The sequence below is a fragment of the Python bivittatus genome, unplaced genomic scaffold, assembly GCF_059951505.1.
Source record: "Python bivittatus isolate LINGU-HERP-01145 unplaced genomic scaffold, Pbiv_v1 ctg000580_np1212, whole genome shotgun sequence".
NCBI lineage: Eukaryota > Metazoa > Chordata > Lepidosauria > Squamata > Pythonidae > Python > Python bivittatus.
In genome coordinates this window covers 28,237,772-28,264,691 of record NW_028277087.1, presented here as the reverse complement: position 1 = coordinate 28,264,691, position 26,920 = coordinate 28,237,772, and the positions used below count along the sequence as shown (strand labels likewise).

General features: G+C 39.7%; 1 protein-coding gene across 3 annotated transcripts in view; it reads left to right on the top strand.

The window, feature by feature from the left end:
- The window catches only part of WDR25 (WD repeat domain 25), a 95,888-nt gene that overhangs the window by 35,066 nt on the left and 33,902 nt on the right, over positions 1-26,920 (top strand). For all 3 annotated transcript variants that reach the window (XM_088149842.1, XM_025170041.2, XM_088149841.1), the window contains exon 3: positions 11,726-11,873. In XM_088149842.1, coding sequence (XP_088005968.1) covers positions 11,726-11,873 — 148 coding nt within the window. The remainder of the gene's footprint in view (positions 1-11,725; positions 11,874-26,920) is intronic.

Below are 26,920 nucleotides of genomic sequence, written 5' to 3'. Positions count from 1 at the left end.
GGTAGAGACATAATGGTGAACCAGTTGTCCAGCTTGAAGGAAATAATGATTGAACATAGGGCATGCTTTTTTTCCAGCTCTTAAGTAAGATAACTTACTTAAGATAACTTAAGTAAGTAAGATAACTTACTTAAGATAAAAGATAAAATCATAGCATTGGAAGCAGATGTAGAAGTCATTTAATCCAGCCACCTGCTTGGTGCAGGATGTGTTCAAAGCATTTTGGATAGATGGCTATTTTGCCTATGTTTGAGCCATCCTGGCTTGTTAGACTACATAAGAAAGATAAAGAAACTATTGTAAATCATAGTGTGACCTCTGCATTGGAATGTCTTTGATAAGAGTTTGGGGGTGACCTTACTATGGTGCCTTTGCATTCCTTCATACTATCAGAATTCTATCCTACTAGATACTATCATTCAGTCCTGTAAACAATAGCATTTATTCTGTCCCTATACTTCCTCCTTTCATACCATTCCGTTCACATTCTAAAAAAGGACAACAGTCTGGTTTCTGTTATTTGTCTCCATTTCAGGGTCACAGTGCTAGCCTTTTATTTCTGTGTGTAATTTTATTACAGCCCTGCCTCATCCATATACAAGCTATTTCTAAGTAATGAATAAAATCCTGACTAAAACAAATGAAGTGTAAATTAATTAAATCTCCACAATAGTTATTTAGCAGAAAGTTCTCCTGAGCTAAACACGTTTCTGAATAATTGTGTCTAGGTTCAGAGTGGTTCAGTTGGTCACCCACTCTGGATTCCTCTTTGTTTCTGGATGCCCAGGGCGTCCAGCTTAGATTGATGCTCCAGCTGTTCCCATTCCTGAAGGAAGCAAACATAACCCTGGTGATGTGTACTATACTTGCATTGTGATTAGGCAACTACAGTGCACTCTGCGGTACAATGCTGAAACTATGGAGCTACCCACTGGCCTTGAAACTCAGACAGTAATAATTGAACTAAAAATAGGCCGGAGGAAGAGTAGCAGCCAAATCTCTCTTTTTAAAAACCAGCCACCATCAAATCTCAAATGCATTGTCACATGGTTCAGAGTGCAGAATCAGATTAATCAGTGTTTCCAGGGGGGCTCATCCTAGAACTGTATACAAATCAATGTGATCCCATCAGTCCAAATGATCAATATTGCAATATATAACTTTTCAGTGAAGGTCTGCCTTCCTTTTAAAGTACTTAAGTACGTGGATATTGTGGTGATCAAAAGCAAAAATATTTAAGATAGGTATTTCTCTTGTATAGCAGGGCATTGAAAAGGGGACAATGCCAGAAAAGCATAGGATCAGAGTTTTCCAGGATGAAATGATCATCAAAGATATGTAAACTTTCTTAGATAAAACTTATTAATGTTATACTTTTGTCCAAAAGAGGGTTTGGTTTCATTCCTTTCAAATATGAGGGGACTTATTTTGGCAGAAATTAAAATACAAAGATTCTGTCACAGCTAAGAGCCTCAGTGGAGTTGGTAATTTCTTGATATTTTGCTTCTGAATATTCATTCATAATATTGCTTCTAAAGCTTACTACTGTTGTTGAGACTTCAAAGGGACTTTGTAACTTGCTTTATGGTGAGTCATATCACCATAGAGTTAACTTCTTTGTGTAGGGGGCAAAAATCATATATGTAAATAAAGGTTTGGTGACATTTGGCTTAATGGCAGCTCAGTATCTAGGATAGGGGTTCTAATAATCCATAAGTTAAACAAGTCACCAGTACAGTGTAGTACCTCAAAAGACAAATGATAGCAAGCAAAAATATGGTACTAAGGCATAATAAATTATGAGACTACTCTAATTCCTCTATAATCAAATCTCAGCTGGAATACTTAAATGCACAAATTATGCAAGTTATCATCTGACTGGAATGTGTCTAGAAGAGGGTGACGAAGATAGTGAAGGCCAGTTTGAATTAAAATCTGTCAAAAAATCAATGCATGAATTATATCATGCAGATTTTTAAAAAACTGAATATAAGAGGATTGTTTCATGCTAACTGATTTATTAGCATTAATTTTCTAATTTTATTAGCATTAATTAATTTATTAGAATTAATTTATTAGCATTAATTTTCTCTCTTTTTTAAACAATCTGTTTTAGGGAATAAAATAGATCCTAGCCTTCATTTAGGTACACATAAATGTATGATGGTAACTGAGTGGTTTTCCTGCTAACATATTCAGGGATCACATTTGAACAGAGCTTCAACATGAAGATCTGAATGTACTGTACTTAAGTTCATATTGTTTTGTGTGTGGTATTGGACCTTTTGTATTTCTAGATAATGAGTTGCTCTTCCAGGGGATGCATGATCCAATATTCTGGAAAACTGATGATCTTTTTATTGTTTAGCAAAATTTCTCTGTTTTATAGTGCAACTGAATTGGTTTAGGTTCTTCCTTTGAAACAGCACAAGATGTCTTATCCTTTCCTGTCCTCTGCAGCAATTTGCTTTATTGATTATTTTGTACCTTTTGCTGATATAAATATACAAATGTGTCAAGATGATAATTGACCAACTGACAAATAGCTTACTAAAGTGAAATAACAGACATTGAACTGTTTTGGGTTAAAATTCTATGATTGAGATTATTTTACTAAATTCATATGTTTGGAGGTTTTACAAAGTTAAAGATGTTTCCATCTCAAAAATAAGCAATTGCTATTTTATCTCACCTATAATTTCAGAATCAAAAGATAAGTTGAGGGTGGCTTTTAATTCTTGATTTTATTTGTGTCTGTGCACATGCAAATGTGGAACCAAGTGAAGAGGCATGTCTCAGAGGCTAGCCTCTAAATGGGATATCATAGTTTGCCAAAGTTTTTCTAACTATGTCATAGTTTTCTAACTATGACATAGCTAGAAAAAAGAAGCTGTGATCAATAATTTTATATTAAATATAAAATTTTCTTTTCTCCTTTCTATCCTAAGCACATGATGACCCTTGATCAGCTGATTTTTAATGTATGGTTGGCTTGCAAAGCACTGTGTTCCAGTTTCATATGTAGAAGTTTGGCATGTATAATTAAAAGGCATTCCTAAGTGGTTGGTTCCAGTCAATAGTAATGGGAAAAGATAGAATGAGTCTGTGGCAATTTAAATATGGGGTGTCTCAGGGCTTTATGATCTACCCCATCCTATTTAATATCTGAATTAATTAATTATTCATTAGATACGTATGGCCTTCCATCTCACAATAGTGACTCTGGGCAGCTAACACAACTAAAACAGCAGTAAAAAAAAGAAGACATAGTAAAAAAAAAAAGCATAAAATGGCAACCAAAGATAAACTAATCAACAATAAATTAATGAAACCTGTGGGCTTAACTAACCTCCTGACTCCCACACCTGGGGAAAACCGCCAGGACTTAGGAGCTTTCCAAAAGGCCATCAGAGTTGGCACCAGTCTCAGCTGATACTGTGTTTCAAAGGGCAGACGCTGCTAATAAAAAGGCTCACATCCTAGGGCCCACTAGATAACATTTTTAAATCAATGGGACCTGATGAGGAGAGTACAAACAATTAGAGATAGATGGTCCTTCAAATGCCCTGGCCCCATGCCATGGAGGACTTTATAGATGACAATCAGCACGTTGAATTGGACCCAGAAGCAAACTGGAAGCCAGTGCAACTCATGGAGCAAATGTGTAACATGGGTGCACCTATAACTGCTTGCAGTATTGCATTCTGGACCAATTGCAGCTTCCAGATATTCTTCAAGGGCAAGTAGAACACATTTGTGATGGAATGGAATTATGAAGGCCAAGCTCAGGGAGACAAACATTTTCTTAGCTCGCCAGAACCGCGTGGGAGGATCAAGAGGATGAGACTGGCACCTCCTTGAGGAATTCACACTGATTGATGTCAGGCCTAGCCCAAGGAACTCCAAGAGACAATGCTAATTCAGTTCAGCTATGTTTATTAGCTACAACCTTTAGCAAGAATCTTCCCAGATTAAAACCCCAGTTCCCAAAGTCCTCCAGCCACAACAGTGTGAATTCCTCAGGGAGGTGCTAGTCTCATCCTCTTGATCCTCCCACGCGGTTCTGGTGAGCTAAGAAAATGTTTGTCTCCCTGAGCTTGGCCTTCATAATTCAATTCCATCACAACATTGCAGTAACCCACTCAAGCAGTGACCAAAGCATGAGCCTTATGCCCTGGTCATCTCTGGTTGGACTACTGCAATGTGCTCTACATGGGGCTGTCCTTGAAGAATATCCAGAACCTTCAGGGGGTGCAGAATGTGGCAGCGTGGGCAGTTATATCTGTTTCTGGTAGAACACATGTTACACCTCTGTTTCTCAACCTTCATTGATTACCAGTCTGTTTCCAGGTCCAATTCAAGGTGCTGGTGTTGACCTTTAAAGTCCTTCGTGGCATGGGACCGGGTTATTTGAAGGACCGCTTTTCCCCAATTTCATCTCCCCATCCCACTAGATCTAGCAGAGTGGGTATGTTGCAGGTTCTGTCATCTAGGGAGCTATGTTTGGCGGGCCTTAAGCAACAGGCCTTTTCTGCTGTGGCGCCCGCATTGTGGAACCTTCTTCCCCCAGAGATGAGATTGGTCTCATTGCTCCTGAGTTTTCAAAGGTCCCTCAAGACCTGGTTACAGTGGGGCAAAAAAGTATTTAGTCAGCCACCAATTGTGCAAGTTCTCCCACTTAAAAAGATGAGAGAGGCCTGTAATTTTCATCATAGGTATACCTCAACTATGAGAGACAAAATGAGAAAAAAAATACAGAAAATCACATTGTCTGATTTTTAAAGAATTTATTTGCAAATCCTGGTGGAAAATAAGTATTTGGTCACCTACAAACAAGCAAGATGTCTGGCTCTCACAGACCTGTAACTACTTCTTTAAGAGGCTCCTCTGTCGTCCACTTGTTACCTGTAGTAATGGCACCTGTTTGATCTTGTTATCAGTATAAAAGACACCTGTCCACAACCTCAAACAGTCACACTCCAAACTCCACTATGGCCAAGACCAAAGAGCTGTTGAAGGACACCAGAAACAAAATTGTAGACCTGCACCAGGCTGGGAAGACTGAATCTGCAGTAGGCAAGCAGCTTGGTGTGAAGAAATCAACTGTGGGAGCAATAATTAGAAAATGGAAAACATACAAGTCCACTGATAATCTCCTTCGATCTGGGGCTCCATGCAAGATCTCACCCCGTGGGGTCAAAATGATCATAAGAACGGTGAGCAAAAATCCCAGAACCACACGGGGAGACCTAGTGAATGACCTGCAGAGAGCCGGGACCAAAGTAACAAAGGCTACCATCAGTAACACACTACGCCACCAGGGACTCAAATCCTGCAGTGCCAGATGTGTCCCCCTGCTTAAGCCAGTACATGTCCGGGCCCATCTGAAGTTTGCTAGAGAACATTTGGATGATCCAGAAGAGGATTGGGAGAATGTCATATGGTCAGATGAAACCAAAGTAGAACGTTTTGGTCTAAACTCAACTTGTGTTTGGAGGAGAGAGAATGCTGAGTTGCATCCAAAGAACACCATGCCTACTGTGAAGCATGGGGGTGGAAACATCATGCTTTGGGGCTGTTTTTCTGCAAAGGGACCAGGACGACTGATCCGTGTAAAGGAAAGAATGAATGGGGCCATGTATCATGAGATTTTGAGTGAACACCTCCTTCTATCAGCAAGGGCATTGAAGATGAAACGTGGCTGGGTCTTTCAGCATGACAATGATCCCAAACACACCGCCTGGGCAACGAAGGAGTGGCTTGGTAAGAAGCATTTCAAGGTCCTGGAGTGGCCTAGCCAGTCTCCAGATCTCAACCCCATGGAAAACCTTTGGAGGGAGTTGAAAGTCCGTGTTGCCCAGCGACAGCCCCAAAACATCACTGCTCTAGAGGAGATCTGCGTGGAGGAATGGGCCAAAATACCAGCAACAGTGTGTGAGAACCTTGTGAAGACTTACAGAAAACGTTTGATCTCTGTCATTGCCAACAAAGGATATATAACAAAGTATTGAGATGAACTTTTGATATTGACCAAATACTTATTTTCCACCATGATTTGCAAATAAATTTTTTAAGAATCAGACAATGTGATTTTCTGGATTTTTTCCCCCATTTTGTCTCTCATAGTTGAGGTATACCTATGATGAAAATTACAGGCCTCTCTCATCTTTTTAAGTGGGAGAACTTGCACAATTGGTGGCTGACTAAATACTTTTTTGCCCCACTGTATGTCAGCAGGCCTGGGGATCCCAGGGGACAGGTGAACTAGTGAGGTGGCTCTATTATTAACATCCCTTTGCCTATTATTTTCCTTTTCTGTTTTAGTTTGTTTTTATAGTTTTTAATGTTTTTAATAATTACTGTTTTTTTGTTTTATTGGACTGTTGTATGCTGCCCAGAATCACTTTTTGGGAGATGGGTGGCCATATAAATTTTATTAATAAATAAATAAAAATGAGTGACCATGAGTGGTGCTTCTGAGTGAAGGAAGGGGGTACAATTGGCACATAAAACAAAGTTGTACAAAAGCTTCCTGACCATGGCTGCCAACTGTTCTTTGAACAGGAGCTGTGAGTTCCATGAAGACCCCAAATTTTGCATCAGTTCTGACTGGGCTAGTGCCACCCCATCCAGAACTAAATATGGAAAATCACCAGATCCAGGTGGCCCTAACATAAGAACACAAGCAGTGCCCTGTTGGGTTGAACCCCTGACCCATTTAATCCACCAATCTGTTCTCACAGTGACCAACTTGCTGCACAAGGAAGCCCACTAGTCTCCCAGTAGATGGCCTTCAAAGACACTCACATTGCGATCAAGGCTAATAGCCATTGATCCCCATGAGTTTCATGAATTGGTCCAATCCTGTTTTGAAGCCAGCCAAGCTGGTGGCCAACAGCAGATTTTGTGATAAAATCCCAAACCATTCAATTTTGATAGGGTTGAGTCAAAAGCCGTTGTTCCCCATTCAGGCCTTCACAGCCTCCAGAACCCAGAGTGGAGATATACAATTATTTATACTCAGCATACTGATGAAACCTCACTCTATGGTGTCGAATGACCTCAACCAGTGACTTCATGTACATGCTAAATAGAATGGGGAGAGCACTGAATTACAAGGGGGCATGGGCTTCCCATGAACACCAACTGGAACTGAACCTGGAGGAAGGAGGAGAACCATCACAATACTGTGCCCCCAATTGGAACTGGTCAATACCATGATTGATACTGTGATTAATGGTATTGAAAGCTGCTGAGAGATCAAGGAAAGTAAGGATGGATGCACCACCCCCATCCCACTTCTGCTAGAGGTCATCCACAAGTGCTATCAATGCTGTTTTGGTCCCATGCCCGGACCTGAAACCTGACTAAAAGGGGTCCAAATAATCCACTTCCTCCAGGACTCTCCAAAGCTGCAGTATGACCACCTGCTCAACAACCTTCCCTAAAATCATTAAGCCACTGTGTCTGTTGCACAAGGTAAAGTATCATCAGCTTTAAATGTAGTCAGTACTGTTTGGGATAATCAAAAAGGTTACATGTCAAGTATAAAAAAACCCAATTAATGACCACAATTGGGACCAGTAAATCCATCACTAAGTGCTGCAGTCGCTAAGCAAAACATCACGTGACCACGACAGGCTTACAACTTCATTTCCCCTTTGGTCGTTAAGCGAAGCACTGAGGTTGTTAAGTGAAACGTGGCTGTGAATTATGATTGTACTTTTGCCTTCTCTATTAACTCTGCTTTTCGCAAGCCAGTTGCAAAGCACACAAAAGGTGACCACGTGACTTCAGGACGCTACAACAATGATAAATGCAAGGATTGGTTGCTAAACGAGGCACTCAATAAATGAGGACTACCTGTACTTCAACCTTCTCTACTTGGAACTGCCTTTGAAGACTATTTAGAAACTTCAGTTGGTACAGAATGTGGTGGCTAGTGTGCTGACAGGTAAAAAGCAGTTCAGCAAGGCAACGTCTCTCTTCTGGTCACTGCACTGGCTACTTATAGGTTTCAAAGTGCCCCTTCATACCTGGGGAAGAGTTTCTTCCAGGCTGAAACTGCCCATCAAACACATCTGAGTTGCCAAGGTATACTTTGTGAAGCTAAAAGGGTGGGGACCAGAAAGTGTTTTCTGTTGCTGTGGAACAGTTTGCCCCTGTGGTAAGGATGGCCCCCTCCCTGTTGATGCTTAGGAGGGCATTTTAAAAGATTCTTTTGTGCCAGGCTTTTGAATCTATTGGGCTGCTGTTCTTGTATTTTAGTATGTTTATTTATTAATTTCATCTTTTTTTTTTTTTTTGCAAGTATGTATTTGTGATTTTAATTGTTGTAAGCTCTGTATCCTTTCTAAATCTGTCTGGAAGGATGGGAAGGTCTGAAATTAAATTTAGCAGGAAACAGTATCTTTGTTATTGTAATTGGTTTCTTTGATATTTGCTGACATGTAACCTTTTTAATTATCCCAAACAGTATTGATTACATTTAAAGCCATGACAGTAGCAATTGCATTTTACTGCTCAGGTACCCCTCTGACTAACCCACTGGGAAATATTGAAACAGGATCCAGAGTGAGAAATAATACTGGGCACAGAACTTTTGAAGAACTTTCTTTGGAGGACTGGAGCAATGGGAGTATGTCATATTTTGCAACATTGTGGAGAGGATATTGATAGTTAAAACTTTGTGTCTGGTGGGACCGACAGGGTAGGTGGGAAAAGAGTTACTTAAGCAGATACTGATAATTCAGAAGATACTTTTCTGTGTCTGATGCAAACTATTTGCCTTATCTAAGACAGCATTAGAGGATTAAAACAGTGAAAGAGTGTGGATTCCATACGTTCTCTGTAACTCATTTCCACATTTAGCCATGCATTTTCTTAGTGCTGATGAATTGGGTGGGGAAAAAAACATGTTATTTTTTTTGTATGTCCAGTCTTCAATGAGATGCTTGTTTGCTTCTTCTAAAGAATGGAGAAGATGTGCACATGAAGCTTTGTTGTGGACATTGCCTTTCCATAGTTGATCATTTGAAAACATCAGAGAGGAGCTTCTAAGTTATTTACAACCTGTCTTTACTCAGTCAGCTCTTTTCTGAAAAGGGGATGCCCTTTCACATTCCATCTGGATATGATTTACTCTTTATTAGTCTACTAAAATGTGACAGGCTCACCTACTCTTTTTAAAAGTGTTATTTCCAAGACCATTTTACCACTTCCCTGCAAATAAGATGAAATAAACTTTACTTGACAGTATGACTTACTTAAATATATTCTCAGAGACTTTATACTAATTAATTGCCCTACAGAGCATTTTGTTTTTGAAGATTAATGAAAAGAGTATTAAATAAAGGTATGTCAGTTAACATGCCAGACAATTAAGCTACAATGTGGTGGTGAGTTCCTATAGCAGTTAAACTGATTTGATGAGACTTCAACCAACCAAGGACTATTTATGTATTTATTTCTTGCCCAATGTAGTATTCATGGCTTGTTCCATGTTTGTAGTATCAGACATAAGGCCCAATTCAGAAATTAGTTTACCATCAAGTACAGAAATTGCTGTTAAATGATAATGCAAGAATGTCTAAATCATATGATCATCCATATCAACTTCTATTAGAATATTAATTTATGGGTAGTTTTAATTCTGAAGATTAAAGTTGCCTGAAAAATTAATTGCAGTATGCAGCATGAAAGCTAAATAACTAAAAGTTTTAAAGCAAACTAAATTACTAAAAGTTTTAAAGCCAAGTAGATGATAGTAATTGGGAATGTTATTTCATCATCTTTATTGCCACGGGATATTAGCATTATACTTAATACAAAAAAGGAAATCAACATAATTTCTCATAAAGAGACCTACTAGCCTTTTAGCAGGATATTACTTTTCTGATAAATTTTGTAGATACATTTCTTATTAAAATGGTGAATACAAAGCTGATAGCTTTTGATTAATGAAAGATCTTGATTATCCTGAAACCAAAAGTATAATTATAGGTTGCAATTCCTAATGTCTATTCAAACATTGTGGAAATTAAGTCTGTTTAATTTTCCCTGGCTGTTAAAACAATTATCCTTTTTTTTTGCATGAGTCATTTTAGCCTTTGTCAAGCTAACAACCTCCACATTTGTTGAACCATCTCCAGTCAAAATGTCTGAGATTATGAGATACATTGCTTGATACATTTGGAAGACATTGGACTGAGAAAGTCTTCCTTTTCTGTTAACCGATATAGAATATGTCTTCTATAGCAGATTGGCTGCATGGGAATCTGCCCTACTCTTTCAAGCATTTTGTTCTGCAAATAAGAAAAAGATTTAGATGTCAACTTCAGAGAGTACAGTACTGTATTCTCTGTACTCATGGAAATACAGAGCACTCAATATTTCAGTGCTTTGGAATTCTGTATCAATATATGTGGGTATAGTACTGCAGATTTTTTCCTAAGCAGCAAATGTTAGCAAATGTCCTCATTTTAGACAGTTATTTTCTAACCTATAAATGTTAGAAACAGAAATGTTAGAAAAATCTCTCAATTGCAGCAGGTTAAAAAAAAGAAAGAACGAATAAACATGTTTATAGATTTACTGAGTATGCTGAAAGTGATAACAATTTATATACCTCTCTTAATGCAGAGTACTGTACAGGTAGTCCTTTCGTTATGACCATTCATTCAGCAACCGTTCGAAGTTATGACAGTGCTGAATGAAGGGACTTACGTCAGCTCCTCCTAGTTCCGGCCATTGCAGTGCCCCTGCGGTCACATGAACAAAATTCGAGTGCCTGGCAACGAGCTTGCACTTAACAACCAGCTGCAGTGTCCTGTGATCATGTGATCGCCATTTGTGACCTTCCATGCCGGCTTCCCCAAGCAAAGTCAATAGGAAGCTGGCAAGGAAGGTTGCAAATTGCTAGGGTAAATTCCCCCCCCCCCAGGCCTTTCTTTGCTCACATGCACCACACCCTCCTTCTCCCTTTTGCTCACACCCCCCCAAACCCTCTTTCTGTGGCCTCCCTGCACTCGCACACATGCACTCCTACACCCTCTTTCCATGGCCTCTGTGCAATTGCACACACGCACATACATACCCTGTGCCCACTTTCCATGGCCTCCCTGCAATTGCATGCACCCTGCACCCTCTTTCCCTGGGCTTTCTGAGGTTGTGCCACACTGAGCACCCCCTCCCCCAACTCGCATGCAGCCTGTGCTGGACCTACCCAGGGCCTCCCCCACCCCCCTGCAGCAGCCCCACACCTCATGCTCCATACTTGGGATTCCCTCTACTTCTCACTTAATGACCCATGGGTCTTGGGTTATGACAACAACCAGGACTGCCTGGATTGCCGTTGCTAAGCAATGCAGTCATGTGACATTGCACTTTACAACCACATTGCTTAGCGGTGGCAATCCCAGTCCCAATTGCAGTTGTAACTCAAGGACTATCTGTATGGTCAAATATTTATTAATTTAAAAAGATCCACTGTGCATTGTAGTATTTTGCATTACTAGTGTATTTAATATATTTGGAAGTTCTGTTGTGCAAATTATCTCATTGTATTATGTAGCAAAATGTAATTTTTAAAAAATTATAAATTGTATAAATAAATGTTATTTTCTGATGATATTCTAATTAGTCATTGAAATTGGTTTAGCACTGCTTCCTGCTGATGCTAAAATAAGTTGTTGGTTATTTCATATTTTTAATTTTTTTTTTCCAGGTTTGGGATGCTGTGGATGAAGGACGCTGTTTAAAAACATACTCTAACCATACCAGTGCTGTCCGAGCTATTCAGTGGTCCCCCTGTGGAAGAAATGCACTTAGCGGAGGCTTTGATTTTATGCTTCATTTAACAGATATTGAAACAGGTGCTATATACTTAAGTAGTCAGCAGTATAATATAGTTAATATAAATAAATATTATTACGTTTATAATATTTCAGGGGTTGGAAACAGAATACCATCTTCATACTAACTGGAGTATTCTGCTAATTTAAAGAAAAGAACAGTTCACATCCTTTTCAGCTGTAATGTTTATACATCACAAGTTTGGTAAGGTATTTTTAAAAGTTGTTATCTTCTCTAGGCTAGATTATTATTAAAATTGATTTCCACGGGCAGGGACTTTTTGACATGAGTGAGCATTCTGTTATATAGGCCCCATCTATACATTACAGCTGTAACATGTTTAAGATGTTCTGGTTCTGGTTCATAGGTAAGAAGATGTTCTGGTTCATACAGTCAGCCCTTCCATTCCTCTAGGGAAGCCTCAAGATTGCTGGCAGCTCTCCATAATGGTAGAGCAATGTTTTTCAGTCTTGTCCACTTTAAAATGTGTGGACTTTAAAATGTGTGGACAGTATGGTGGCTGGGGAATTCTGGGAGTTGGTCCACACATCTTAAAGTTGCCAAGGTTGAAAAACACGATGGTAGAGGCTTGTAGAGGAGATGGGAGAAGGAAAGGAAGCAGGATATGCATCAGAGTCAAGTCAGCTACACAAAGGCAATGTGAAATGCAGTGATGGGCAAACTAGGGCTGAACAGGGGAGGGAATAAAGCACCAAAGAGGAAAAATATAACAATATTTAAAAATACGAAAACATAAACCTTGCCCCCCCCCCCCGCTGTCATCTTGAATGTTTTTAGTATTTCTGTACAGGGTTTGTTGTTTAGATTTGATTTTTAATGGATTATTTATTTAACTATATATGGGGGGATTTTTAATTGTTGATGGGGTTTCTGATTTTAATTGTGAGCCACTGAGAGTCACCAGTTGGGGGGGAGATGGACGGCATACAAATTTAACAATTAATTAAATAAATAAATAAATAAATGAAGAATGAAGAATAAATTAAATAGAATAAAATATCTTCTTAAAATGGTAGTATGTCTGATGTTCCAGAATATGTAAATGCTTCATACAAAGAAGATAGTGTCATATTTATTTATTTTATTAAATTTGTTATTGCTGCCCACTCCAGTGGACTCCAGGTGACTTATAAAATCCAGTGCATGGTTAAAACAGTTAAAAACATAAAATGAGACAGCCCGGACTAAAAACAACCACAACAATAAAAATAGGACAGGGGCTCCACAAACATATTAACCCTAGGCCTGGGAACAGAGCCAGGTTTTAAGGGCTTTCCAAACCCCCAGGAGAGTGGATGCCATCCATATCTCCATGGGGGATGCTGTTCCAAAGGACAGGGGCAGTGACAGAGAAGGAACACTTCCTTGGTCCAACAAGATGACAGTGTTTAATAAAAGGGCCCTGGGGTGTATTCTCTCTGCTCAAGTATACTGGGTGAGCAGAAACAGTTGGAGATAGGGTGTCCCTCAGTTATAGTAAGAAGTGTATTAGCACACATTGCAGTAATATATCATTGAAGTCTTAAAATTTGTAAAGGTAAGTCTCCTTCGACCTTGATTTGTTGTGTCAAAGTCTCCATAAATATGTCCATATAGTTTCCTTAGCAACATTAAGGAACTGGTTCTTCCTCCCACCTCCACCCCTTTTTTTTTTTAACTTGGCAACTGGGCTGGCAGGTTTTCGTTAGCTGGGGAATTCTTGCAGTGGTTTTTAAGATGTGGTGGAGGTTAGGGTTAGGTTTGGAGGTTGTTGGGCTTTTTTGGTTGGTCCTTTTGAGCATTTTGTTAGGACTGTTATTGTCTCAGCTTTGGGTTAATGATGAGGCTGGAGTGCTGAGACCCAGGGTTGGCTTCCTGGCAGATTTAGTTAGGATTGCCTTTGGAGCTGGTACTGGTCATCGGGCATTCCAGGAGAGGCAGCTGCGATGGAGTTGAGATGAACGATAGTTGGGATGAATGGCAATTAGCTGAGAACATGCGCCACCAATCATCTGTTCGGCAGAGTGCTTGTTATGACAGGTCCATGGTAGAAACTGTTCCTAGGCTGATTTGGGAGAGGAGTGGGCAGTGGAGATCAGAGCAGTGGGAACTGATGATGCTGGGGCTGGAGCTGGTAACAAGGAGGAAGAAATGACATTGCACCTAAAGCTGCTGGCTAGCCATTGTGGAATGTTTCTATTAAGCTGCTTGGTGGCAAGCTTTTCTTGATTGCCCTGAAGAAGATTCTTCTCCACATGTTGGTCCCCTTGCTCAGCTGGATGTGACCTGCTCCCATGTCTGGTGGGTGAGCAAGTTGGAGGGTTCTGGCTGACCCTTGGGTTTATGGAGGACTGAGGAAAAAGAATGGTGGCATTGGGCTGCGGTGGGCGTGGGAGCTGGCTGGTAGTTTTTGATGAAGTCCAGCCTGTGTTCTATGCTGTGTAAGATGCCAAGAGGATGGGAGTCATCTTGCTTCATTGACAACTCCTTGTCCAGAAGGGGAAGTCAGTCATTTCATCTGTTCCATACCCCAAAGGTGTCTGATGCTACCAGCATGGCCAGAGCTGCTAGAACATACTGGGCTGCAGAGATTTTGCACTCCTTTGGAGGCTATGTCATTTCTGCACCTTGGAAGATCGATTGGAGCTGGGACTGAATATGTTATTCTGAACATGTTGCACATGGTATTCTTCCTCTTACATACTTTGTCATCTGTCCAGTGCTTCATCAGCTTCAGAAGGAGGATTTTGTTTGGATATTAAGCTAAACAAGGATTAAATTCTTGCTCTTTCAGTTTGGCATGTGTCTGTAATCCAAAACTTTTAAAAGCTCTTAAAAATAAGAGATCTGAGAAGACAAGACATAAGAACATGTATGTCAAGCCCTAGCTATATTTAAGGGACCTGTTTTATTACTCTCACATGCCAGAAAGGGTTTGAAAATTGCAACCTTATCCATCATACTGGCCACCTACACCAAATGGTAGAGCCAGAACTCTAATAGTTGGGGCTACGTTTTGTTTCCTTATTATTCATAATATTTATATATTGTCCTGCTCATTCAAACTTTGAGGGTTGCACAAGAAATAATTAAAAACAAAAGCCAAAACCATTATCAATACCAAAAAGTATATAATTGCTATATGGTACAATTTTTTATTTGATTTGGTTTTCTGAATTTCGCAAAGCTGCAAGTTTTTTCTTCATCAGTAGATGACATTATGGGATTGACAGCTTTTTTCAGTGACATGGTTCCCTCTACTGATATTTTTTGGAAGGGAAAAGACAGAAGAGGTAACTTGGAAAGAAATGGGAAGGGTTGCAGGAGACAGCCCAGAGAGACTGGACAAGAACAGTAAAGGGAGACAAAGGGAGTAGAAAAATGGCTGAGGCACTAAGACATGAAAATAGAGAGAGGGTTGGAGATGAGATGAGAGAAGCAGAGGAGGCAGGAAGTATATCAGTGGCAAAAAAGCTATGAAAAAGCAGCATGAAGTGCAGTGATTGGAAAAGCGGGGGGGGGGGCAGAAGGAGAAGATTGGAGGATTTGGGACCCGTAAAAACAGGTTATAGCTCCCACCAGATACCCCACTGGACTGCATCTTTTCCATTCTTAACCTAATGGTAAACAAACCACATATTTTCACAGATATTTCTGTGATAATGCTTCATTCTATATGAAACTCTGAAAGATCCTGAGGCGAATCTTTGTCCCAAATGCTGAGGGCAAGCAAGAAAATTAGATCCTGTGCTTCTTGTAACAGGTTCTCCTCTTAAATCCCACAATTGTGGACTGTTCTCCCTGAAGCATTAGCTTTCAAAAGCATTTTAAAATATTTTTTGTTGATTTTGACCGACTTGTACAAAAATGTGCTGTTTCAGATGTTGGATGATTCCTCAGTATTTAATTTCTACACCTGTGTATATGTTTGTGTGTATGTGTGCATGAGTACACACAACATAAATATCATGATTAGTTTACTCTGAGAATCCCCATCCTCCTCTTTTTGTTTATCATTACCCTGCATTTCTCACAGATATGTCAGTAATGCTTTCAGCAAAAACCAGCTTGTTACCAGAAACCAAACTGGGTACATTCTCACTTGAAAAAAGATGAAGCCACCTGTTTAGATTAGAACTTAATTACAGTTCATTCACCTCTCTTCATTACTCTTCATCAGCACAGAGCTTATTTCATCACTGATTAATTTCATTTAGATGCATTCTAAACTTTGTGAGTAAACTTTTTTGTTGTAAATACTTTTTCATACAGGTTAAGAGGAACTTCCTCGAAAGCAGGTTTGCAAGAAATCTGGCAAATCCCCTCCTCCTGCTTTTTTTTTAAGGTAGTTTCCCCCAACCTAGCACTCTACAAAAATGCTGGTTGGTGATTATGAAAGCGCAACACCTCTAGGTTGGAATGGCTGACTAATGATCCTGTGTTACATGGAAGATATGGCAGCACAATTTTTCTATGCCTTTGGGGAATTTATGAACTTCCAGGTCAGGTAGGGAGAGTCCTTGTTGCCTCTCCTAATTACTTCAGTAATTAATTTTCAGAGAGCTACAATAGATCTCTGTTACTGTTTCTGCCACTACTGGGCTGGATCTTTTAATATTTTCCCAGTAATTTGGAAACGAGCACCTGCCATGCTCAAAACAGGAATGTGATCCACAATAGAGATAATTGAGCCCGAGGAAGAGCAAACTGGGATTAGATGAAGTACAGATAGGTGTATGGCTAAAGGCAGGTGAATGTCTAAGGCAGCAATATTGAATCATAGGGCTATTTGCCACAAGGCATTTTGGATGACATTTTGCTAAGTATTTTTGAGGACAGGTCCTCATAATATTGGCTTCATCTCATCCTCAGCTCACTGCTGAGGCAATGATATTTTTCCTTATTGCCTGACACAAAACTTCCCATGCGGACAATGTAGGACACTAGTTTGCTCAGTTCCAATTTGGCTAGCAAGTCTACTGCAAGTGGACAAGTGCTTGGCCTCTCCATCTTCGTACTGCACCTCCATAGCCAGTACGGCTTTTGCTGCAAGAAAGACTGAATACCTATTCTTTTTCTGTTTACACTGGTCTATCAAACTCCCAGGAGATCAGGAGGTCTAGTACTCAGGAATTGGTGGGTGTGAGTATTACTTGTGTGCTGTGGAGTGCATAAAGTAGGAAAAGCATATGAGATGTACTTGCACATACACCAATGTGGAATGGAGGTGGGAAAAGGAAGAGCTTTTTGCTTGACCAGAAACAATTCTCAGGGGAAATTAATTTCAGGAGGGTAAAAGGAAAGAAAAATCTAGTAGTGCTGAGAGCTCTTTGACTCAGACTTCTCTGCTTTGAATTTCAAATCAACTCTTCCGATCTCTCAAGCAGGCTTTGGGGGATGGGGGTTGTTTGACATAAGTATATCTGTGTTCTAGTTCTCTGACAGAACTATTGATTTCCAGGAAGATCAAAAGTCCTGTCAGAAGAAGCACAAAGTAAATAATAAACACTAAAGCTAAATAAATAAATAAATAAATAAATAAATAAATAAATAAATAAATAAGTAAGACTTGAACCCTCAACCTGCTCCACCATGGCTGGTGTTCCCATCAGTAGATGAAGCTAGGTGGGAGAGGAAAGGTTGGTGGGGGATCCTCCAACTGCTACCCTGAAACTACCCGTTACAAAACTAGGGGAGGGTAGCCACACTGCCCAGCCTCATCTCTGAGTACATGGGAAAGGTAGGCTGTGGATGTTGATATAGTTTTCTCCCAACTCAAGAATGAGGGGGAAAGCCCATTAATGTGACCATGGGGAATGGCCAATAGAAATACAGAGTTGAAAGAAGACATTTAGACCATCAAGTCCAATCCCTCCTTAATGTAAGAATCCAATTATCCCCTATAGATGGCTCTCAGGACTTCATATTAACACATCCAGAGAGGGGAGATCACCAGCGCTCTCCAGCGATTGATTTCATGTCAAGCTGTTCTTACCTTTAGAAAGTGTTCTTAATGCTCAGTGAAAATCTGCTCTCCTGTAATTGAAAACCATTATTCCATGTCTTGCACTCTGAGACAGTAGAGAACAATCATACACCATGTGATATTGTTTTGGGTGCTCGAAGAGTGCTATCACATGCCTCCTCAGAGATGAACAGATTCAACTCCTCTGCCTATCCTCACTCCCTCTTCAGAGTCAGGAAGGGGAAGCACTCTGCAGTGAAAGAATCATGAAGTTGGAAGGGAGTTTAGAAGTCATCTAGTCCAACCCTTAATCAGTCTAATCAGGATTGGACAATGGGAATCAGCTGACAGTGTTTGGGCAGGCTGGCACTACAGTCCTGGAGAGGCTCTTGAACCAAGAATCTAGTCTAGTTTGTCAAAGTGTCAGAGGTCTCATGACTCAGGAGGTGAGGTGGCATGCTTCCTGCCATGGCTTCTCAGTCTGAGCAATTAGTCTTTTGAGGAATACATTCATGGATGAGACATGGCTAAACCATTAATGTAGTTCTAAGTTTTAAACTGTAGGTGCTCATCAAGACAGTCCTAAATTACTCCTGCGCACAAAATCGATAGGAAGATAGGCACACAGAGAAACACCCACACAAATACAGAAAGATAACAATAACAGTATTGATACAATCTCACAAGTTGCTTAGTGGGCCAGGACTATAATCCTATGCAAAATTACCTGGGGTAAATTCCACTGAATGCATTCTTGCATATTTCTGGCTGCCTATGTTCAGTTTGTAAATTATACTGAGCCAGAGATCTTCAGCTTTTAATTAGAAATGCAAATATTATGAATTACAGGAGCTTTTAATGTTAAAAAAGAAATGTTATACTGTAAAATGCTAGAATAGCATAGGAACTACCTCAAAGAAAATACACAGCTCCGGGTCAATTATTTTCCTCTTTCTGTAACTTCTTCCACCAAGTTCTAAAGGATTTTGTTTGTTTGTTTGACTTCTATTGCTCCTTTCATTCAGAAGCTCAAGGCAGCATACATGCCACTCCCTTCTAATTTTCCTTACAACTCCTCCCCAGGGAAAGAGACAGCTGTGAGAGATTGGCTGAGGTTTAACTAGAACCTGAGTCTTCTTACTCCTAGTCCAGCAGCTTAACACTACACCATACTTGCTCTCCCTGCTTCTATAGTTTATCCTGGTAGTCCAGCAGAATACTCAGAGTCTTGTTTTGCTCTTCATTTTTATCACTATTTTAGATTAAATTCTAAGCCATAGTGCATTAGCTCAGAGAAATGGATGATCACCCCACTAAGTCCCAAGCCAGTTTTGTTAAGTTGCTTTATTTTTTATCCCACTTTTCCCCCCAGAGAAAACAAGTGATGTAGATGGTTCTCTCTTTGAAAGAAAGGGAAACTGGCTCATGTCACCCCATAATGTCCTGATAGAATCAAGATATAAATTAAGGTTTCCCAATCCTAGTTCAGTATTCCAGACTAGTTTACTCTAGCTAAGCCATCCAGCTAGGTTTCAGTATAAATCCCATTATCCTTATCACGTTAAATAAAACTAAACAAAGCCTTCCAAAGAGATACATACATATAGAGGCAGCCAGGAAGAGCATTCAAAGCAGCTGCAGAAGTCCTGCAAACAATGCAACTTGCTTAATTATCGGAAAGAAGTGGTTCATATACAGGTAGTCCCTGGGTTAAGAATGCCTGGATGACCCATAATTAAGAATTGAGTCTATTGTAGCAAAATTTGAGTTAAATACACAATGATTTGAGTTAAATACACAATGGTTTGAATTAATTACACAATACAACCTATACAGTATTAAACAATAATACTGTTCCAGCTTACAGATTTAAGGACAGACCTTGGGAATGGAACTCGTTCTTAAACTGGAGACTACCTGTGCACTCTTGTGCACGTTAGAAGATCCCTTTTAACTGCCTGCACATCCCTGCCGATGAGAACGATAGCAGTCTTGTACCTCTGGAGGGCACCAAAAGGGAACATCTGCTCAAGCCAATACTACATTTTTGTTCTGTATTATGATGATACAAAATAATGGAAAGCAAACCCAATTTAATGCTAAACAGATTATTATGTGGAGCAGCTCTTTTTCTGAGATAACTGACCAGTGCTTGAACATTTTTTTTTTTGCATAAAACTTAGATTCTTCTGCTTTGGCGTATAATTTTAAACTACTTATTATGTCATTTTTGGAGTGTGTTGTAACTGATATTGGTTATTAAAACTCAGCCAAATCTAAGATGCCAATTTTGTTTTTAAATTTGAAATTTATATGTTGTAGCATTTACATAACAGTGAACATTTTAATTAAACTGCCAACACTTTGTCACAAATAAAACAATACAGCTGCACCTGCAGATTGCTGGGGTGGGGTGAGGAAAATCATGTTATTTGTATGCCATGAGTGCAGTGTGGTCCCATTAGCAAACTGTAATGCCATTCTGGTATGATTTAAAGCACTTTATTTGATGGATGGAAAGTTGCCCAACACTACAGTTACATTAGTGCATGAATGAAATATAATTTAAATTGTCTATCATAAATATATTGGTCTAGTTTTCAAGGGAAAATTAGGTCATTTAAAATTTGTCTGCTTGATTCTGCTTCTTTCCCTCCATCATTATTCAGGTGTAATTTGAGATTGGAACATGCAAATGCTGAAATGAGTAAAATTATCTTATAGTTGTTGAAAAATTAGAAAAAAACCCCATGCAATTGTAATTCTTTGGCTTTTGAGTGGACATTAAGTAAGCTCCTGAAGTACCAAAGAAGTAGAACAAAAATGGAGCTAATATATAAATTTAAGTTGTATGGCTACCATGGAGAGAACACGAAGAATATAGCTAAGTGATAGCTTCACTTTGAGAGGAGTCACTGTCATGGAAGAAGTAGATGATTTGTAGAAGAAAAGCTAGCTTGGAAAAGTCAAGAGTCAAGAATGAGTTAGCCTTTGGTACATTTTGATGTAGAGGAGTGATATTGCCTCCTGCTTCCTTACCTCTGGCTTGAGTGGAATGCAGCCTCCATCCCCAAGTTAGCCTGATTTCTGGAATTCAGGTGTAACATCAAGCTAGGATTAAAATAAGTTAGGAGTTACAAGTCAACAATAAACCATGCTTCCAGATTATGATTTCTTGTTGGGAAGTTAAGCATGGCTTATTGTCAGGAAAAGGGTTTGATACTAAAACAAACTCACAGCTTTGCAAATATAGTTTGTTTGTTTATAAATCTCACAGGTTTTTAAACTGCTTCAATCCATTGACTCCGAGCAGAATACAGTAAAAATGCAGAAATAAAATACAGAATAAAAACAAAAATAAATATCTTAGATGGCCTCCAGAAACATTCAGTTTTGGTTAAAACCACAGAAGTATAGTGTTGTTTTGATGCATTTGTTGTACTTTTACAAAATGCATTGCAGGAGAGAACGGGCTGCTGAAGCCTCCAGTAGTAAGGAGACCCAATGTACAGGGGCTGCAACAGAGATGGTCTGCCGCTGGTCCATATGCCCCTCCCCTCACAAGGACTTCAAGCAGGCCTTCTCATGATGTTCTTACTGTATGGAATAATTCAATATTGGTAAGAAGGTGCCTGATATAATTTGGTGCTGTACCATATAGAGTTTGTAGGTTATCACAAACACTTTGAATTGAGCCTGGAAACCTGTACTGGGTAACCAGTGCAATAATTTTAGTAGTGGTGTTATTGTATTAGGATGGGATTGTTCCATTTACAATCTAACTGCCACATTTTGGGATGAATTGCAGCTTTCAGGTCATCTCCAAAGGCTATCCATAAAGAGCACATTACAGTAAGCCAACCAAGTATTAATCAAAGCATGAATTACTGTCACCAAGGCATCCTGGTCCAGGTAGATTGTAACTGACACACCAGCTGAAGCTGGGCAAAGATCTCCCCCCCCCCCCCCAAGCCATGGCCTGCACCTGCTGCTTCAGCAGGAGCCATGAGTCCAGAAGGATTCCCAGATAATGAACCAATTTCTTTAGGAGAGTGCCATTCCATCCAGAATAACTACTGGAGCAACTTTCCTAGATGTTTATTGACAAAAAGTAATTCAGTTTAGGAGGAATTCAGTCTAGACTTATTTCACCCCATTGAAATCCTGACAGCCTCAGATACTGGTTTGAGCTTTCCATGCCATCCCCTATTGACTGTCATCTACCTATAGATGACATCTCACCTCAGATCTCTGGGTGGCCTCTCCAGATGGCTTCATATAAATGTTAAATAACATGGGGGAGAGCACCAAATGCTGTGGTACTCCACACTGAGCAACCATGGTCTTGAGTGGTGTCCTCCCATGTTTACAGACTAGAACTGCCCATTTGGGTAGATAGCAGAACCACTCAAGCTGTGTCCCTGACTCCCACCCCTTGGTGGTCCACTGAGATTCCATGGTTGATGGTATCAAAAACCACTGAGAAGTCTAATAGAACAAAGAGGTGCACGAAGTCCAGATGAAATGTTATTGGTTGCTTTGGTGCATGACCTTCCAAGATGGAACTGCCACCAAGGTGTCAGGAAACTGTCCCAGTGTCCTCTGGAGTTCATCAGGATTCATTGTGCAACTTGGTAGGACCAAGCAAAAGGGCCCAATATCCATATGGAGGTCCAGAGTTATTATAAGGGTAGTTTGAGAAGGAAGTGACTTGCCCACAGCAAAAGACATCAGTATCTTCTATCTCTAAATCATGTCTCATTTGCTCTTGAAGTAAAGACCAGTTTTAACACGTATCTGCTCATGTGTGTCAGAACCAAAATTACTTAGGACAGACCCATGTTTTCCATGGAGGCCATGAACTCATGGGCTCATCAGATTCTTCTTCCAGGGCATTGAGATTAAAGCCCCCCAAAATTATCAATGTGGAGGCTTCAATACAAGCTCCAAGACAATATTTGAGAGCCTGGGAAGGGCCACTGCTGGGCACCTAGGCAATCAGTATGCCAATAGTAGCTCTAGCCTTTCCCTACAACCCAATTCCATGGAAAAGCACTTGCAACCAGTCACCTGCAGGCAGTGCTCCTCACCACTGCAAGATCTCTCATATCATCACAGCCATGCCCCTTCCCCAACCAAGATATTCAGTTGTTGGAGGATCTGAAACTCAACTGGTCACATTTTTGACAAGGCTACATTCCCATAATTGCCTAACCAGGTCTCATAATATATTCCACATCAGCATATATGTCCACCAGGATAGTTTAGATAAATGCAGTCTTATGACTTGGCCTAACATTATTTGGGATTACAGCTATGGATTTATTTACAAATTTCAATATTTGTAAATATATGTGGAATAAGGGTTTTTTTTAGGTAGCTTAGATTGATTTTTTTTTAAAAAATAGCTGTCACTGTACTACTATGGAAACACCTCAAAACTTTTGTAAAAGAACAATAAATTACTTTTGTTTCTGTAAAGTCTTTTGGAAAAAAAGATATTCAGTATGTAAATAGAGAAGATATATAATAGTAGTTGCTGAAATTGCCCTCATCTGAAAGGAAAAAACCCCCCTATAAACTGACAGAACTTAACGTTCACTTGAGAAGTTAGATGTTTTAATAATGCAATATACTGACTTTGTACTGAAAACATGTGTAATTGCCAGGATAGTAAACAATATACAAGTGAGGTAGCTAGCATTCCACAAAGCAAATCACTAGCCTATAGTGGTGTGGCTATTTATTTTACTTTTTAGTGCTATGGATTACTCTGCCCCACAAACACCTTAGAGAATTTGTAGGAATTAAAATGGTGGGTGGCTGCAGATACACTTTATCTGAAAGTGTAATCAGCTGTCCAGAAAAAGGGCAAAAATAAGCTCTGTTGATAGGGAGTAACCTCATCAGTTTTGTCTTCTGGTAAATGGATGATAGATACACCCAACATGAGAGTCATGTTTGTGAAACTGCTCATAACTTAGTTTCCAAATGCCAAACATATTGAAGACCAGAAATACATTGGGGATTCCCAGATAGACTATTGCAATGTGCTCTACATGGGGCTACCCTTGAAGAATATCCGGAAGCTTCAGCTGGTCCAGAATGCGGCCGCGCGAGCAATTTTGGGGGCCCAAAGAAGGACCCATATAACACCTCTGCTCCGTGAGCTGCATTGGGTACCAGTTTGCTTCCGGATCCAATTCAAGGTGTTGGTTATCACCTTTAAAGCCCTACATGGCATGGGGCCAGGCTACCTGAAGGACCGCCTCGCCCCCACGATCTCTACCCATCCCACCCGATCTCACAGAGAGGGCATGCTTCGGATCCCCGTGGTAAAAGAACTTCGATTAGCGGGGTCCAGAAGGCGGGCCTTCTCTGCTGTGGCCCCTGCCCTTTGGAACATCTTGCCCCCGGAGGTGAGACAGGCCCCCTCACTCCAGGCCTTTCAGAGGGACTTGAAGACCTGGCTCTGCCATCTGGCCTGGGGCAGGGAGGGAGGATATCAGAAGTGGGGTTGGCTGGCCTCTTAGTGGTATGCTGTGCCTCCAGCGGCCTCTTGGATTTTTTAGTTGTTTATTTTTCTAATGTTTGGTTTTATAACTTTTAATGGTATTTATGTTTTTTAGTGTGTTGTAAGCCGCCCAGAGTCCCCCATTGTGGGGAGATGGGCGGGGACAAATTAAATAAATAAAATAAATAAATAAATAAATTCCAACATCTTTGACATTACATTCTATGTACTCAGGGCATGGTAGGGCCACAGATATCAACATAATTTTTTAGAATGCTAATCTGCTTGGCCAAGAAGGACTGAATAATGGATTGCTAGTATTTATAATTGACTTGACTGCTCTGCAGGCATCTTATTGCATATCTCTCAAGGAGGCTGATGTGAAAAACATACTGTCTCTTGTCTTACCTAAACTGGATATGAGACATCATCTCTGAGCTCCTAATCACTGACTATAAATAAATATGAATGTTTGTGTGTCTGTGTGTCTCTCTATATTGCTTAAGATGAGACCCCATCCCATCCCATTTGTATTTTTTCATAACATTTTCAAAATTACACAATGTCACCTTTCATTCTGAAGAAAGTGGAAAAGGAACTGAGTTGAAGATAGAAAGGTTTAAGTTAAAAGAGAAGTCAGAAGGAAATTGCAGTAAAGGTTAGGGACAAAAGGATGGCACGATTGACAGGAGAGAAGAGAATAGATAAAAGTATCTCTGGGATGTCAGCCAAAAACTTTTAAAATATAGTTTTAATTTCATATTGTCTATAACAAAACATATTGTCTATAACATATTGTCTATAACAAAACAGGCAAATGTTTGCTTGCAGGTTATATTGATACCTCAAATATATGAATTTGAGCCTTATATGTCAGCTCTCTAACGTTATTTAATTATGTTATTTTTATCACTCTTTCTCTTGAAGGAGTTCAGAATATTATACAAAAAGAAACAATTAAAAGCAATCTTCAGTGAAAAAAATAAATAAGACAACAGTATGTCATAAAACAAGACAATAAAGCAGAGTTTTATTTAAACAAAACAATGTTCATTTTAAAAACTTGTAAAGGCAATCTGATTCCGGAGTAGTTGTTAACTTGCAAATTTCAGGGGAAACAGGTATATTTTCTCTATTGTTTTAGACAGCATGGGATTTCCTGGGTAAACTGGTCCATAATTGCAAAATTTGCTGGGGTAGGTATTGTAGGGTGCTTTTTGCATGTCAACCCATGGAGCTTCCTGGCCCTATTCTTAATGCTTGTTATTTTAGGTTCATGTATCTTCTTTGAACATGGAAACAGAAATTAGAACGAGAAGAATTGGCATCTCTCTTGCATTGCATTCTCCCTTTGGGTGCTGTTACATAATGACTTCAGAGGCAGTAGACAATAGGAACTCTTCCTTTGAAGGCATTATCTTTGGTTCTGTTCTGAGATTGCTTTGGGCCACAACAGCTTTTGAACTTTTATTATAATCCCTGCAAAACATTTTCTGTCCTTAACAAAGTATGCTTCAAATATGCAACTGGTGCAGTATCACAGAATTGCCTAAAATCAAAAGCTGGCAGGAGACACCATTTTCTCCTTTTCTAGATGTCACAGGAAGATCAGTGGCTTATTTCAATCTCTTTCTGGGGTATATTTAAACATGTAGCATTTAATTGCTGAGGATTTAGTTTCCTGATCCTCAATCCTTCCATTCATTAGTGTTGTCCCTGAGCATCCTTAGTCACTGAAGATTTAGTGATATTGACTGGCAAATATTCCATATTTTCAGGTTGAGGTCTCTGACAGTTAGATGTTTTGGTAACTAGGAGAATATAGGTAACTGGGAAGAAGAAACTACAGCTTTTCAGATGACTATAAAGCCAAACTTTGGTTCTCTTCTTATAATTTGGGCTTGGTCTGCTTCTTTATCTGTTCTATCATCCTTTCCCTTTTATTGTACTTCTTTTAGAAATATTCCTTTGTGTTTAAGTTACAGTATTGTAACCTTCTGAACCATAGTTTATATGATTTCCAGCTTATCACAAAGGGCATGATTTCACTGTAATTTGTATTCCAGATCAGACCAGGTTCCATGTCTCATTTTGAATGTATGCATTTAGAGAAGGTGACAAATCCTTGTGTATACTTTCCTGTACTCCAGTTCTCCTGAGCTGGACTAATAGCTTATTACTCTAGTGTTCTACTCCAACAGTAGCCTATCAGATGCTTTTTGGAGGCCCACAAACAAGAGATGAGGTCAGTGACACCTCCCACTAATGTTCTCTAGCCATTAGTATTTAGAGACATGCCTATCTCTAATCCTTGATAATATTATTTGCCACAGATTTGATTAATTCTGTTATAAATGTTTCTTGTCTATGATTATAGTTTCTCTTGGTTGTACATGAAGTTTTAATCCTGTGACAGAGTCCCAAATTAAGCTGTAGATCTGTTTGAGACCTTAAGAGCAGATACAACAGGGGTGGGCAACCTTTTGGTAGCCAAAATTGCATTTAGCATTGGGGTTGGGTAGGGATAAGGGTGGCAAAGATGGAGCCACAACATGCATGAAGGGTGGACAAGAAATTTGGGGGGAGTT